At 33.5% G+C, this 17,793-nt stretch overlaps 2 protein-coding genes across 2 annotated transcripts in view; both read left to right on the top strand.

The window, feature by feature from the left end:
* The window catches only part of LOC126915774 (transient receptor potential cation channel subfamily V member 5), a 68,503-nt gene extending 66,497 nt beyond the window's left edge, over positions 1–2,006 (top strand). Inside the window, exon 13 of the mRNA XM_050720780.1 lies at positions 624–2,006. Within this exon, the coding sequence (XP_050576737.1) occupies positions 624–801 (178 nt within the window). The 3' untranslated portion in view covers positions 802–2,006. The remainder of the gene's footprint in view (positions 1–623) is intronic.
* A 1,140-nt stretch (positions 2,007–3,146) lies between these two features.
* Positions 3,147–17,262, top strand: LOC126915358 (venom allergen 5-like). The gene is made up of 4 exons (XM_050719960.1): positions 3,147–7,410; positions 7,478–7,805; positions 15,456–15,641; positions 16,408–17,262. Exons 2-4 carry the CDS (start codon positions 7,656–7,658, stop codon positions 16,498–16,500), a joined length of 429 nt encoding a protein of 142 aa, XP_050575917.1. The 5' UTR covers positions 3,147–7,410; positions 7,478–7,655; the 3' UTR covers positions 16,501–17,262.
* Positions 17,263–17,793: the final 531 nt, after the last annotated feature.

Genomic DNA, 17,793 nt, shown 5'->3' with positions numbered 1-17,793 from the left:
ACGACATTCAGGGCTGTTATGCTGTTGGAATGCGTAGTCATTCTCGAATTCCAATTTTGTCGCGCTTCGATGTAAATCATTTTTCGAAATATTTAAATATACGCGCTTATCCATGGTTCTATCGACGAAAATAAATTTCCAACACCGTTAGCTGCCACGTACTTAACTCCAAATTATTACGCTTCTACTCAGAGCTGCATTTGCCATAAGGCGCATTAGGAGCAAGGGGCCTCGCTCTCTACGTGGCCACATCTTAAAACTTAACTCGGCAACCTAATTAGACCTTGTAACGGCGTTGTTCCTAGGGCCTCTAGAAGTATACATACGGTCTTGCTTCTACTTCCATCATTCAGTTTCAACGTCCTTTATATAAAATTCAACTTCCTAACCCGTAGAAAGAAAATAAGTAAGGAAAGAAATAAGAGAAAACGGAAAGAAAAAAGAGACGAAGACGAAAAGAATAAGAAAATCCTATCTTACCAAGACCTTTCGAATCGCAAGTTCGAAAGAACCCATTCCTCCAATCCCGATTGGAAGCAATGTTCGCGGCGTTAGTGTCCGTGAGCACAGGAAACGATTGACCGTTCGTTTAATGGTTTCTGTTCGGCACGATGCATGCACAGGGTATCACCGAAGGAAATAGAGGAGGCTGGTCCGAGGAGAAGAGAATCGATCGAGCGGAATAAGGCGGTTTCACCGGCGACGTCGCCTACTGATCCGCTCGAACCATGGAGCACACGCGGCATTAAGGACATGAACACGATATTGGCTTGGGAGGAGAATACGCCGGACAGTCCTTAACGAAACTTTACTATATTATGCGCCGTGTACCTCCGGCTGACCGTTCGATCGACAAAATGGCATCAATAGTTTTTAACCTGGTAGCAAGCTGCGACGCGTCAAGTACTTGGAAGCTCGAGGTCGCTCGAAAGCCAAATCGAGATTCAACCGATATAGAGAATTCTTGAAGGATTCGATGGTAACGTTGAGGAAATATCGAGAGAAAAAGGGAAAACACAGTCGCTACAAACGGTATTTGTATGTACATCAAACAAACTCTTATCGCAAAATATAGTTTATATTTTTTAAATAGCTTATCACATTTCACTTTCACAGTATCAATGTTATTTGCAGTATTGTGTTGTTTGTAGTTGCCGACTATAGGTATTGGAATACGTATTGATATTTGGTGTAAAATGCTATTTACTGCTTTTATCTTTTAGCCATTTTATTGCTAAGCAGTCATTTCGTCCGCAACGTATATGCTGTATTTTTTGTAATGTAAAATATTAAGTAGGAAATGAAATTTGTTAGATTTTTGAATAAATGTAACCAGTAGGTGTCCCAATATTTATGGCTGGTTATATGAAAGTATTACCAAATCAGATGAAATTTGAAACACTTAGACCCAATTAATAGGTATGTAAATGTCCAAATAAATACAACGATGTACAAATGCTTTTTTGTAGCCACTGTATATTGCCAGTTCGAAGTATATATACATATAATGTATATAAATATGTATAAGTTTGTTTCTCCCTCAAACTGTCTGGATACAACGCGAAGTGATGCTAGTTCGTATTATGTCTGTCGTTATTAGGCATTTTACATCTTGTTTCAGCGAAACGCAATTTGTCTTACATCGTGTATTGTGTGTAACATATTTTCTTTGAAAAGGACAAAGTGAAAGTTGGCAAGAATCTTTTTAATTTCAATTGTTCGAAATGAATTTTATAGAACTTTTGAAAGTTGTTTTAACTTCATATTGCAAAAGTAAATTGTGATTGAGTTTCGTTAGAGATGTTAGAGAGATTCAGAAACAAAATTGCAGTAATTAACGAATCCGAAGAAACTGCAAATTTTTATTCTGTTTTGATTCCAATATTGTCTGAAGTAAACTCTAAGAACTTTTGAAAGTTTCTTTTACTTCATCTCGTACAAAAAAATTGTGACTGAGTTTAGTACGAAATTTTAGAGTGATACTGGAATAAAATTGTGGCAATTAATGGGAATGAAAAAATATAGTTTTTTATTCGAACAAATTAATTCAAACGTTAAAATTGTAACGTTATCAGATCTAGTTCATTTATGTATTTAAGGAACAATAGGATTGAAAATTTAATAAGATTGTCGTCCTTGTACGTGGATGATACAAAGAGCGTTTTTGCTATCCATTTAGTTCGTTAGTTAAATCTCTATAAATGAATAACAAACGTATCAAATGTTCATCCAAGAACACTTTAATCCGATTACAAGGAGTACGAAAATACGAAGATGCTAGACGAAAAGCGTTTATTCCTTTTTAGCCTACCAACATTGACTAATATCATAAAGGACAATGACGTAATGATAAAATCAACAAATAGCAATTTCTTTCTGCAAAAGGATTAATTCTTCGCATTTATGATCGCAGAAAAAAATCAAAGAAATCAAAGTCTTGCTGACGAACGCCACTCGTTTGATCAGATGTTGCTCATTAAACTGTTCTTTGATATGAAAGCATATACATCTCGATAAAGAAACAACAGCAACGAAAAATAAAACTCTAGATATTTTGAAACAAAGTTTTGAAAGTTACTTAATTAAAAGCTTTTATAGAAATATTGAATAATAAAATATATATAGTAATTTGAAGCATAGTTTGCGTATCTACGAATAAACGTTGAGTTTTTGATAGATCAGCTTTAAGGCTTAAAGATATTGCTCTAGTATATCGATTATTGAAGTTTAAGAAACAAATGTATCATGATATTAAGTAATTTGGTATTTAAGTAATATCTAAGTAATTTTTAAATTATAAAAAATATGAAGGAATTTAACAAAAAATATTGCACGTGCCAAAAAAGAAAAAGAAATATAAATCTTATAATAGTACGCCCTATTTTAAAAAATGACTAAAATACTTACACGGGGCTATACAGTTGTAAATATTTTAGGACATTTTGTAGAATAAGATTCAAATAGCATTATGTATAAACGATTTTTGCATTAGATGAATTTTACAGTAGATCAATTTTAAATAAAAACTCATTCTAAGATTATTTGTATGGTCATTTCCTAGCTTGGGAATTAGGAAGAGAAGATTAAGGTTTATACATACGAAAAGTAATGTGAATTTTAATCCATTAAGAAATTTCTTTTGTGTTTACTCTCAAGTCAGAATTCGATAGAAATTCTAATTTCACGTTCAAAAATTCTATTTTAATTTATAATTTCCTATTGTTACTGATATGGATCTAGATTATTAATTTTGCTCCCATTTTTCTCACGTTCGATTTTGAAAGTTTATCATGCACATAACGCTGCACTCATACTTAAGAAAAATACTTAAAAAAAGTTTCCTACTATTTATAGGAATGAAAGATGTATTGTGCAAACTTTTCCTCTTCAGAGTTACGGTCTTCGAAAACCACGTACAAAGTTACATCGACTTCTTCGTTTAACGATCCAAATGTAGTCGAGCTCTTATAACAATGAAAAAAGAAATACGAAATCGTACAATCGCAAATGTTTTTCTTTGGAATTTTGAAGTAGCACACAAAACGGTATATTTGTACGGAAGAAAGAAGCGTAGGAAAGAAAGTTACAATTATCGGAAAATGCAGGAAAGAATTTAAATTATTGTAACAGAAATTATCATGACAAAGTTGACAATGCAAGAGAGTAGAAGTTATACGTATAAGCTACTATAGTATACAAGATATACTGCATATACGTTTGATACGTAAAAATAGGGAAATGGGAACATATTTTTCAGAAATCTGACGTCTAGAGATACGACGGAGGAAAGCGAAATCGAAGCACACGGTTTCCAATATTAACAGCAACAGCAAACTGTTATAAATGTGTCTTTAACAATACTAGAACTATTGCTGTAGCAATAACGCGGAGCGTGGAACAATTATCTTTTTTACGTACATATTTAAAATAAAATATTACATTACGTATCCGATGTATTATTTTTCCTCCATATTTTATTTACTTTTTATAATTGAGTAATATGTAGAATTGGGAAATGTATCGTACTTACATTGTATAAAGCCTCAGTTTGTGGTATATTGAGAAGCTCGTTTAAATATGTTTCGCGTATGCTTGATAATTTTGGAAATATTTCCAATATTTTTAGGTGACAGGATTTACCTACTTCTACAGTACTCCATTTATCGACACGATATTTTAGTTTGTGCCCAGATTAACTGAATTTTCGCTGATTGTAGTAAGTATTGATAATGGGGAGAATGGGTAAATTCCTAAATAAACTAAAATAAACTTAAATAAACTTTAATAGGCAATGCATATTATTACGCATAAACGCGTTGATGCGTGCAGGATATGGAGCCTGGCATCAAGAGGTTAATTCGGTTTATCATCGACCTCAAGGTATCCAGTACGCTTTAGTTAAAAATCTGATGCGCACGAGTGACATTCGTAGGATAACTTCGAGAACCAATTTAACTAATTAATGGAAAAAATAATACAGTGTATTTTTTCCATTAACCAAAATCAAATGTCTTTCTTTGATTTTGGGTATCACTTACATTCTAAATACGTTTGCACACTTAAATTTATCATGAATAAGCATTAAATAAATGTGCGTAGTTTTATTATCGCTAGCATAAATGTTCATTAAACTAATCAACTATTTCAACTATAATGATTAACTATATTGTTGTAATTTAATCGCTCGTATCTTAGGTCCGTAGTTATTCTATCGTTTTCTACGATCTCGTTCAATATTATTCCAAAGCTATTCTTAAATCTAGAGCTGAAGTTCTTTTTTTATCGAAATAATAATCGTTTTACTTTTGAAGTCGTTCGAATAATTATATATATGTTAGCGTATACAAAGAAGTTCACACGTCATTTCCGACGGAAAGTAATCTTGTTTGCATTTGAAAGTGTGCATACGGATGTTATTAGAACGCACATGTAACCGCATGCACTGGGCTTAACGCAACTGCGTATACACGCGGTCGATGTTTCAAGTTGAAACATTCAACACTTTAAAGAAAGTCCGTGAATTAAGAGCTTAGTTAAGAAGGCTTAGGTAAGAGAAATGGAGGCCTCTTAGGTGCCTGATCGCAATAGCATGCAAGAGCAATTAATTCTCTTATCGGTGCAATTTCATTAATAAATTACGTCACTGCCCTATTTTTAACGTGTCTAGAGATCAACGCAGTTGTGTATCCCGAAGCGACGCGTGAAATTATCGTAGATTTGATACATACGTAAAAAGAAAAGAGAGGACAGAATCTCGAGGATCTTATACATATTTCTCGTGTAAAAACGACGTATACGCGAGAAATGTACTAGTAGAGGTGAAAAAGTAAATTATTTCCAATCTGTTCTTATTTTATTATTAATTATTCTTTCTTGAATTATTCATTATTTAATGTGTGTATAGTTTTTTTTATTTAATCAAAGTAGCCCAGATAATGAATAATAAATGTATGTTTGTTATAATTTTAATATGCGACGAGGGAAAAAATTTTGTGCACTGTTCGTGTAATGTTGGGATCGTTATTATCTATATTATCAGCTTTCTTATCAGTCACATTATTTTCAGAAATGCGTATTCGTGATTTGTACTCTCTTTTAAAATATTTAACAATATATGGTCTTCGTCAACTTAATATATAAGTATAATAGTCTTTTTAATATTATTTCGATTCTTACTAAGAAGCACGAAATTCGAATTTTTATTTCTTAAAAATAAAGATGGAATTAATTTCAATGCCGCTTGAAAGGTACACCGATAACTAGACGGTAAATTTTTATTTTATGCGAGAAATTTCAAAATGTATAAATCCGTACAACACACAAAAATATACAAATTTTCCAAAATAGAGTACTTTCAGTTACGATTTCTATTAGATTAAATTGGAATCTCTATTTGAATTTTACATGTGGCTTTAGCTATGTCCATAAAAATGTATGTACATTTGATAGCTATAACGAATCAAACTTCAACAGCTTGAAGATAAAAATAGGTACCACGGTATAACATTCGACAAACTTAACATACTGCTTCTTCTTTATTCCTTTTCTCCCCGATTTTCTCGCGGATCTAAGAACTACCGATATAAAATTTTGGTTGGTCGTTTCTCCTCCAAGCGTTCTTTTGTGGCTTGGGCCATTGCCATTCCAACAAGACCATGAACGAGAGGAAAGAAAAAGGCCAGCGATATACGAAGGCTCGCTGACTCGGAGAACTTTCCGTCTCCCGCGCGTATTGAAACAGTAATGATATGGGAAGAAGTCGGTGGGATAACGAAATGAAAACACGTGCTGAACATCCGAAAATCGTCCAACTTGTCGGTAAGTTGCGTTGGTGCCGTTTACGCGTTATAGCGCTTCTGCCTGGGGAACGATATAGACGCTGTGTGCCGGAACTTTTACCATATGGTCGAAATAAAAATCAACCAAGGGATAATTAGCTGTGTAAATAGTCGCAAATACGCAATTTCGTTACTGGACTTTTTGTACATGGTTGACACATTGACTGCCACGGTATACATCAATGACAAACGTTTTATTAAATTTAGAATGATTGAATTAAGATAAATTTCCGTGGATCGAAAAATTGTCGGCAATGTGAAAATTGAGAAAAACTGCGCGATATAATATTGTATTATTATATGATATAATATTTGCGAAAAATAAATGTTACGACGTAGTATATTTCAATCTATTGCGGCTCCACTGATAAACATAAATTTCGCGTGTGATATGTATATATACAATAAAAGTACATGAACATTTTGAAGGAAATTCACAAACCGTCCTTCATAGGTAGGAGATATATAGGTAAACACGTGAACCGAGTGGAAAAATTTAATGTTATAAGATTTCAATCTTCTATAAAAAAATTCAATTCCGGTAACGTGTGCAGACACTGTATGTTAAGCGATAATTACATATTTGATTAGAAGATTTGTTACGAGGAGGAAAAAAATAATTGTAATTATAAGTTGCTAATTATTACTTTTCATTAATTTGCAGACGACCAGCTTTCCCATGTTTTTACTATGACGGTTGATTTTGGACTGGACGACTGCTTAGATATATACGTAGATCGTTGCATATTTTACGCGAAACGTTCCTATTCCAGCAGAGTGAATATACATGTGCTAGATGCTGTTTCTACATCGCTTAAAATAAATACTAGTACCTATATCGTTGATAATTCAATGGATCGTATTCAACAGTTTTAATCTGAAAATATTTATATCCGAAGCTAATGTAAAAATACCATTAACGTATTATCACATACTTATCTGTATTGATCAATGAAATGATCGTTTTAATTTATAGAATAGCAGGCTCGTAACTAAACGTTAAACGATTAACCGTCACCATCGTGAAATCTCAGTCGCGAGCGAGCGTTGGTTGCCATCAAGGAACTGATACGTAGGTTTGTTATCCTCTTTTAGTTCGTTCTACCCGCTTGCTTTTTAACGAACATCATTTCCGGCAGGAAAAATATTATCCTCCGCCGTGAGCCGGCTTGTCACTGTTTCATTGGAAAATCGATTCGGAAAACATCGCCATGGGGTGAAGGTAGCGGCGAGATTACCCAGACAGCAGTGAAACGCAAAAGATAAAACGTCGCGGCGAATTTTTGGCCGTTGAAAGCCACAACGAGAACCGGCGGAATGACAGGTCATATCTCGTTCTGCTTCTTATTGTTCTTAACGGGCTGCTATGATTGCATACTACCGAGAAAAGTATCATCGTTCTCAGTGGGCCACGAAGACAATCCTTACTGCCGCATTTGCGCCAATCACACCATGTGCCAATTTCCGGTACGTATTTCCATGAATCGATGAACTTATTTATTAAAGTGATTTGCTGCTTAGGTATTTGTTGCATTTAGAGATATTAATCCTCTATGCCATATCCGACTCGTTTCGGGAGAATCGTAATTTCTATCATCTTATTATGATTGTTGATTTGTACGGTTGTTGTGAGATGTTAACCTAATTATCGAGGCGAAGATTAGTAAATTTCGATATCATGTTTTATTACGAGGTTTATTATCTCGATGTTACATTGCATCTTAATGGTATGAACGATGGTAAGTTAGTAATATAATAACATGGCCTTTAATCATAATCGATCATAAAAATAATGAACATCTCCAACTGTTAAGCTGAGGTTTCTTCAATTTCAATGTTATTTTATGTTATTACGTTAGAAGATTTATTGTACCAATTTTATGTCGAATCTCAACGTTGATACTACAAGAATGGCGCAAATAACTGTAGTATCTAAATGGGTCTTTAGAGGAAAGGACAAGCAATGATGTTTTGATTTAATAAATAATATTCGAAGCAACGAAATGATTACAATGCTGTCATACGTCTTATTTTCATACGCGGCTTTCGACTTCCCGATTCACACTCTTCGGCTTCTACACTCGCTCGCTCTCGCTTCTCAACTCACACTGTACACCGTTTGCATCCGTTCTCTCCGACTTCTCAACTAACACTGCCTTTAGAGTCTCTTCGTCTTTTCCCGTCCTATCGAACACGTGTCCCGAAACGCTCGTGGCCAGGGTCACGCAGGCCCTTTCCACGAAACTACCCATTTAAAAGGACCGACGACGCATTGATGTACCCGACGATGCCGCGGCTCTCGCGACTTTGTTCACGGTTCGGCCGATATCTTAGGCCTTTTGTTCACGATACTACATAACCAATTGGCGACTTTTTATAAGAATTATATAGAATTAAAACAGTTCATTTTTGCAATGTTAGATGATTCTGCGTAAAATATGTGGTTGAAAGATACCCTTTTGCCTTGTATCACTGTATTAAGAGGACCAAACAACATGGCATTATTTATATTTTATCTTGCATTTGTATTTCTCTGGTACTTGCAAATTTCATGTTTTAATCGTCGGTAGTTCTAGTGCCGATGGCAGGAATGATGCAAATAACGGTACAACGATACAAATGGTGTAAATTATATCAGGTTAATGATATAAAGACATGAATTTTAATCGATCCATCATAAATTTGAGATAAGAATAAAGTGGAATGTAATTATTGGAGCCGTTAAATCATCTTTATTGCGATACTTTCACATTTAAGCCAATGTCTATGCTGTTTGTTCTATCGATGAAATTTTTAATTAATGCAGCAAATATTAATCAGTCCGAGCAAACGTGATACAACATGATTTTATTCATTTAATTAACCGATACAGCGAGTCAGAAAACGCTGAGTAAGATTATTGGTCATTAATCATCCATTGTTTACTCCCCATTGAATCTTCATTAAATCCGCAATTTATCAAGTGCGATGTATCGGTAAACTATAAAAATTGTTTAAACGCATGCAAGTGCATAAAGAATGATCAACATTAAACTATAAAACAGAGTACATAATCTATCACAGACGTTATTATCACCGAAGTCATATGAAATACGTTGCGTGCAGATCCGCGGCAGCCCAGAAATACGACTACCGTATTAAAAATTTGGAAAACCATTTAAAGGTTACATGACATTTTGAAGAAACTGTGTGCGGTTAAAATTTGATTCGAAGAAACGAACGTATCGTACGTATTGTCCTAATGCAATCTTCTTTACGACAATCTTTTAAACTAAAATATTGTAAAGTAAACTCTATGTTTTAGGATACTTCGCTTCAAATAGGGCAACATGTCAATTTATCGTTTAAATCTTCTTCATTTACGTTTTGTTATTATTTCACGAAACGTAATCACACCCTCTTCCAATATCGATTTCCGCTTGTTTCCTGTAAATATCCAACGAAATTCTTGCTTCATTGAGATGCCGCATTCGCGATGAGCGAACGATACGCGCGGAAAATGTCACCGCGACGTCGATAATAAATACGAACGCGGTCGAGGTTAGCGAATCGAGAACATAAAAATCCATCGCAAGTGCGAATTTGCGCAACAGGAAATTCGGGACGACGACACCGCTCGTTATTGTCGACCCGATGTCACGCATACAATGAGTCTATTCTCGGCGCACATTTCCAGGCTGGAAGATCACGCCGTCACCAACGAAGAATAGCGCGAACGCATTCAGACTAAAGTTTTATAGAAAACGTAAATTCTTGAGACGGGTGTTAATTCGCGATGTCATATACGTGGTATCATCATTCCGCGCCGGATGCACGTCGATGCCGCCTGCTTCTCGTTGATGAGCTTGGAAAATACTGAAAAATACTATAGATCGTTGATTTTCTATGATAATGTAGCTTTGTATAACTTTACATTTTTGTAGTATTTAACGCCCCTTTGTGAAAAGATTTCGAAGTGTACTAATTAGCAAATTAATATTATATTGTCTTATGGTTAAATTAAAATACTACCGGGGCTGTTTTGTAGAACTGGAACAATATTATTAGAGAAACTGTACAAGATGCAAGCAACAAATTATCAGTGTTAACGAATATTTTTGCATGATGATTCGCATGAGCTTTGATAATAAAACAATCAAAGTTTTGCAAGAAAATTTTATTTTATTTAAGGGAAGATTATAAACATGTAATACAGAAGTATCTAGGTATTAACCCGCAACAAGGGAATTGTTAACGATTAACGATTAAGTAGTGAAACAATGTTTAAATGTTTCATAAATACGATGTTATTGAAAATTGTAAATAAAGTAACTTGTATATTATTTTGCAATTTACAAATAGTATTTAGAACAGTAGATAGGTACGTTAATTTCAAAATCAATTACATTATTATTATAAATAATCGACGTGTTACACTTAAAGCAAAGTATACCAAAGCAAAATGCTTATTTCACATTAGTTTACTTTAAATCCGAATTTAACTTTAAATTACGAATTACTTTAAATGATATTAAAGGAGACATCAAGTGGGTCTTTCTCGTAGGCAACGAGTTAAAAAGCACAAGTTAGATAAAGTACAATATTTTTTTTATGCTTCAGCTTCTTCAAAAAACGAACTTATGTTACACAAAAGATTCAATTTCCATCTAGTAATTTTATATAAAGACAATTCAATTTTAACGCAACTGTATTATAAAATTTCTATTTCGTGTTCCCTTAAAGTCGATCCTTGTAGATCAATAGGTCTTCATTTGCCCTAGTTTCCTGACCTCTCGTTTACTCGTCTTAGAATTGTAATTTTAATTAATAACAAAGGATTTCTTACATGAAAATATGATAGACGATTACAGTAATGAGCAAAATTAAATACACGGCCTCTAAAACAGTGTAACTTTTTTAAAATTCGACCAAATGAATTGATTTCTTTTTCTTTTTTGAGAAGTAAGAAGAATCAGTTTACTAGATGACGTGTAAAAAAGTTTTATATAAATCGCAAACTGGCCGGAACCGATAGAAGAAAGTAAAAATCGCTTTTACAACTTTTTTATCTGAGTCTGCAGTAAAGATATAAAGATGAAAGAATCTATAGATTTTAGGCTGAAAGTGATGAAAATTTTGTTTTGGATCGAATTGTGTTTAAACGAAATATTCGTAATATACTCATAATTAAACGTATTGTTTAAAATTTCACGACAGGCTCAGATAAAGACGTTATGAAATGCGAGCTTTACTATTTTCTTTGCGATTCCGCTCAATTGCAATTTTTACAAGAACTTTTTGCACGTCAAATATTAAACTAATCCTCCTAATTCTCAAGAAGCAAACTCAAGTCGTTTGATCCTATTTTAAAAAAGTTACTTTATTTTAAAAAGTGCACCTTCAGTTTCGCCCATTATTGTATACGGAAAATGTCACGGAATAAATAATAATTTACGCGTAATAAAAAAATAATTTACTTTCGTACTTGATAATTTTCAGTTCTTTGACGTACTTATTTGTTTCCAAATCGATTTCTCACTTTTCTTAAAATCTGGTAGCTAATTTATTTCAGCAGAGAACGAGATTAAACGATCGTTACATCGATCGTGAAATTCGCTTCTCGAAAAACGAATTACCATTTCATACGCATATTCAATTATTTCATATGCACGTTCAGAGTAAAGCCCGACAAGGAGTGTCGACGTTGCTCGGCCAGTGCGAAATTTCTACCGGTTTAAATTTATGAAACGAGGAAATAACGATGTCGAGAACGCGATATATCGAAAATAAGCTGGTGGCAAAGGGTGGATACTGCATTAACGATGGCTATCAGTGTATGCGTGTGAAATTGCGGGCCATGGAATTTCGAATAACGATGCCGCTGTTCCTTAACGTTATTTGTGCCAATCACGTTAACTCTCTATTTTAGCGTTTGTTGGACTTTTCTCCCCAAAATTCAACCTACTATTGGCCATATGCAATTACAATTACGTATCACGTATTTGTATTTGTAAAAATATAAAAGCGATTAATATTTAATATTTATCGTTCGAAGTACTATTATGATACATATCTATAAAGGCTCTTAATACTAATGTGCATTCGAATGCTATATTTCGCTGTCATGTTTAATATTTTAGTTAGAGTGATTTAGGTACATCTCGTACATAAATTACGCTTATGCTCGTACCGTTGAAATCGAGCTTTCGAAATATTGATATATCGGATACAGATTTCAGTTTACGTGCTCATCAATACTTTCTGACTGTTTCCGGTTATGAATGCGTTTGCTAGATGGCATGCAATATATTATGTAATTAGAGACATTGTTGTAATTGAAGTGGGTGACAAATTTCATTGAATAGCAACTTTTAAGCAAGAAAATATATCAGAAATGCACTCATATCCGGAAATTTGTAGTGTAGAAAAAGTAATATAAGTATAAAGTACGACTTTGCGTTCTCCTCGTTTTGCAAAAATTGAAATTAAAGTGTATATATCATTCGAATTAATCCTTTCCAAAGACTTTAACATTTTTGGTGGGAGAAGAAAAGCTCGTCAATTTCTATTTTTATTTAAAAGATATACAGTTAAAAAAAATATAGATTAACTCGAACTCTTTAAAACACCTGCGCTTTAAAAGAAAACACTTGCGTCACATGAGCCGTTCGGAACCGTCTTAATTTTACTTAATGAGCTTTCTTTCTACGTTTCATCGTTTTAAATCCATAGCCTGAGTTAGTTGCGTAAAACATCATCTATATAAATGAACAATATGTTATGTATAATAACGTTTTTACGTCAACTTTCGGCCGGCACAGACAGTCCAAAAATATAGTAGATCGTATTATTAACAGAAAATTGAAGTACGAAATTTATTTACACATTCGTCAGAATGAAAGATTACAAGTTGGACATTTAAAATGGTGAAAATTGATAGCGTGATAGAGGCTTTTTCTCTATTCGCTCGATCAACGTTAATACAGGAGGCAGGTGAGAAGAAACCTTTCGATTAAATGCCATTAGGTCGATCGCTTTCTGTCGTTACCGCTAATTTTCCTTTAATCCAAGCTTTCGTGGCAGTTTTAAAATTCTCTGTGATATTTTCCGTCCAATTATTTTCTAAATTCCCCGATGCTGCAACAACCAACGCGTTATCATTAATCCATCTTATTTCGATTAGTTGCAATACCGTCATTACTTTAGATTCTTTAGAGCATTAGAGTATTAAATAGCCGTCCTATTTATCATTTCACACATCGAGATGCGGAATAGTCATCGTTCAGAATCGAATTAAATTTATTATTTATTGAAAATAAATTTAGTACTTATTACAGCGTACAGAATTGCCTCCTATTTATTAAATCTACCTGCATTTAAACATATGAGAACTGTTACAGGTACGAATGCACGTATAAACGCAAGCAAGTATAATTGAATAATTTCTGAAAATTATTTATCTATGATCTATAGCATGTCATCGTTAGCTGTCTAGCTGAAGGTACTATTTGAGTAACTTCAAATTGCAGACGAATTAAGATTTTATTGCTCTTCAGTTTCCAATGAAAACTTATGTTTTTCATTCGTTGCAACATGCAAATGTTCGTTCGAGCAACTGTTTCAGAACTCATTTGCAATCGATGGAATTACGTAAGATAGAGAATTAAAGCAACGTCGTCATACCGTTTCCTTTGATAACGATACTTTTACGATATCACACGATTGCATAAAATAGAATGCTTTATTGGAAAAATATTTTAGAAGCAGTATTAGATCAAACTTTTCGACATGGCAAAAAATCGCCGCTATATTTAAAATGTTTATATTTCCTGAAAATAATTATGTAGAAAACTCTTAGAACGATTTTTTACGTCGATCTTGAAACTTTTTGAATTACTCACTTTTTCTGAATCGACAGTTAATATTTTTTTTCATATTATATTCTGTTTTCTTTTTTTTTTCTTAAATAAGTGTCTTTATTACTTAAAGTAGAAATGTATTGTAGAATATAGAATGTATAGACTATAGAATTTTATACATTGTCCGTACAAAAATATGAAAGAATATATACGTATATACTTGAAGAATTAATTTAGCTAGGATACCACACATGTATGTATTTTACGCGCATAGAACAACCGAACAAAAAACGCGTAGAACGAAAATCAAGACTGACAAAGTGAATTTCATAGCCTACTTCTAAAAAAATAGAATACGCCAGTGGGCTTGTGATAGACATAAAAAAATGCTTCTTCCTCTGTTATACATCAAAGCGAATTCGATGAAGCATCACGTCAAAGCTCTACCTAAAGAAAGTATCTGCTTCGAGTACCCTTCCACTAAATTCGATAGCACTTCGTATGAAAAGCTTAAAGAGGCTATTTTTATTGAGTACGAAATTCGCAAGTCGATAGCGCTAGTTCGAAGGAACTATGAATCCATATAAAAAGAAGGTTATTGACATTTTAATTTTATTCAAACTATTTGACCCAAACCAAATACATTTGTGTATTCTTGATAATAATTGATCGTACCAATTGATACATTTTTATGTACGTTTCAGAAATTTTAATATGGAAAATGGAAATAGATCTTCTAACATTATATCAAGTAATGGAAATCGTATTTTAAAACCGTAATCTTCGTGAGAGTAACCATAGGTATAATAAATCATCGATGTACTTAAAATATAGTAATATGATAGAGTCTTCATACAATATGTATGATACCTGCACCATTCTTGTACTATTGCTATATCAGTTCATAATTTGCATTTATTAATACAAACTTCCAAAATGTATAACTAATCGAGCTTTTAAATGACAATTTCAATTAGAATGTATAAAAGAAATTTGAAACGAACAGGAAGATTAAAGCAGCGATTCAATTAACAATATCTCGTTTGTTTGTCAAACTTAAAAGACGTTCGAATGACGTAAAATCGTTAAAGACAAAGCAGCAAGAAACAAAGATATTGAAAGAAATATTATTATAAGAAATAAGGAAAGAAATGATCAAAAAGGATAACTATTCCTTTTCCTTTATTAAACATAACATTCTACTTTCTTAATATTAAGTTAATAGTAAAGCATCTAATGTCCTATCGTAAATCGAAATTTCGATATATCATTTTCACAGCACGACACGGATGGCACCAGGTGCGTGAACCTTCAGCATACTGATCTGAATGAGAAGGATATCGAGACCATACTCGATTGGCACAACGTTTATCGCAACACTGTGGCGAACGGGGACGAGGAGCGAGGAAATCCGGGACCTCAACGTCCAGCAAAGTTCATGATGGAGCTGGTACGATTTAGTTTGGTCCACTAAGGCATAATATATGTGGCTATAAAAAAGAAGGGATAAGGTTGGAACATGCTGACGACTGGCATGAACAACATTCAGGTGTTGAATGGCAACTGTGAAGAAATTTCAACCCTCTCTATAGTAGAAAAATTCCCAACCAGTCCCTTTCGACTGTTTTATTTCATAAATCTGTTTATAAACCAAAGTATATGCCACTTCGATACGCGTAAACCCAATGTAACTTGTAAACTCGAGTTATAAAAACTTTATATTACGACCCAAATAAAAACTGTCAATTGAAGGAAAGTGAATAGCTGTCGTGGGAGAATTTTAGTCCCTCTAATGCTCGATTTTCGATCGGTTTTTAAATATACAAGTGCTATACAAAAGTCAAAAATGGTATCTCATATTTCTGTCTTCTCTTTAAATTAATTTGAGCTTCATAATTATGAGTTCAGTTATGGATATTTTATCTGTGTTATATGTGTATGGAATATTTCGAATATTTTCGTATATTATAAGCATTTTTACAATATTACATTCCCTATAAATGTACAAAAGTCCGTCGTCTGATCATAACAATTAACGGTTGAAGCTACATTTATTCTGTATATATTAATAACAAACAAAATCGCAGTATGATGCAGCGTATAATATCAGTAATATTTCTCTAATTACATAGCTATCGTGGATTTTTTCGATCATTTCGAATAAAGAGTTAATGGACTTTTCTTTAATGATCATACCTGTCAGAATCTTATGTCGATATTTATTTTGACAGATCTGGGATGACGAACTTGCTCATATCGCGAGACGATGGGTAGCACAGTGCAACCTTCTCGAGAAAGATCAGTGTAGAGACGTTGGCAAGTAACTCCTACAGATATATTCCATTTTTCATTCCCTTTAGTCGTCCCTATCATTTTTCAATATCCACCGGTATACGTTCGAACGCGAAATTGTTCCGCCTGCAACCGGATCGATGTCAGTGCGTTTCTTCTTTTTACCTCAATTTTTCTTTTTCTTACTTGCGAATTTCCCCTACCATACTGTTTTTTTTCATCCCGTGTAGTTTGTTTCGATTTCACTTCAATTTGCAACAGCAAGACGTAAAAAGCGATAGTGGTTCTTATAAAAGAAAAATTCCATTTCGTTTATTGCCTGTCTTCGATGGGTGCACTTGATTGTTCGTTTGATTTTGTCAAGAAACAATCGACGTGCTTTAGATGCCTTCGAAATATTTGTCTGAGCTTTGATAATATATGTAGCGGCACATGAGTCAGAGGATAATGCAACTTATGTTGTTGTTTTGCCTCAGAATATCAAGATCGTTAGGATACACGTAATGTAAGAATAAATAAACTCCGGGCAAAACAATGTCGCCGCTACGTGCAAATGTCGAACAAAGACGAATTCGAATTTTTCGACTCTCCCCCGATCAGTATAAATAAACGGACGCGATCGCGAGCGAGGCAGTCATACGAGTTATACGAGTTATCGATTAATATCTACGAGTTATCTGCGAGCGATTATACACTGTCTTTGCTAATACGTTTGCACGAGCGACTTTGGACATTGTCTATATTTATTTATAATTTATTTAATGTATTTCAAATATATTTGACGAGTTGCAACATCAAGTTCTCGTTACCTATTTATCAATCCTCTACAATTCCTCTACATATACATCATCGATTAAAAGCTTGGAATCATTTGTTCGATTGCTGTGACATAAATTTGCAAATTTTTTTATTCATTTCAGAAACAGTTATATAATTTAAAAGAATAATATTACATAGGCTAACTTAATTCGACAAAGCATCTTATTTTCCTTTGGTATATTTTTAAGGACAAAAAATGTATTTTATAGTGGCTTAAAATTATTAACTTTAGTTATAATTCTTATACTTTTTTCAGTATACAGAATTTTCAAGCGTTTAACTGGTAATGCACGGAAACAATTTCTTTGTTTTACGTATGGTTTTATATCGTTCGGTACATAATTGAAATAGATTCTCTTATTTACGCTCATCGCGGAAAATATAAAGTTACCTAGAAAAGAAAACCAATTGAAATATGTAAAAAACTAATTGTGCGTAGATATATCCTGTTAGAAAAAGCATGAGTTCGTAGAATTCCTTTTGTCCGAAAATGTTTCTAATACATT

Source organism: Bombus affinis, chromosome 4 (genome assembly GCF_024516045.1).
Source record: "Bombus affinis isolate iyBomAffi1 chromosome 4, iyBomAffi1.2, whole genome shotgun sequence".
NCBI classification, from domain to species: domain Eukaryota; kingdom Metazoa; phylum Arthropoda; class Insecta; order Hymenoptera; family Apidae; genus Bombus; species Bombus affinis.
The sequence above is the reverse complement of the archived record's forward strand: the minus strand, read 5'-3'. Positions and strand labels throughout refer to the sequence as shown.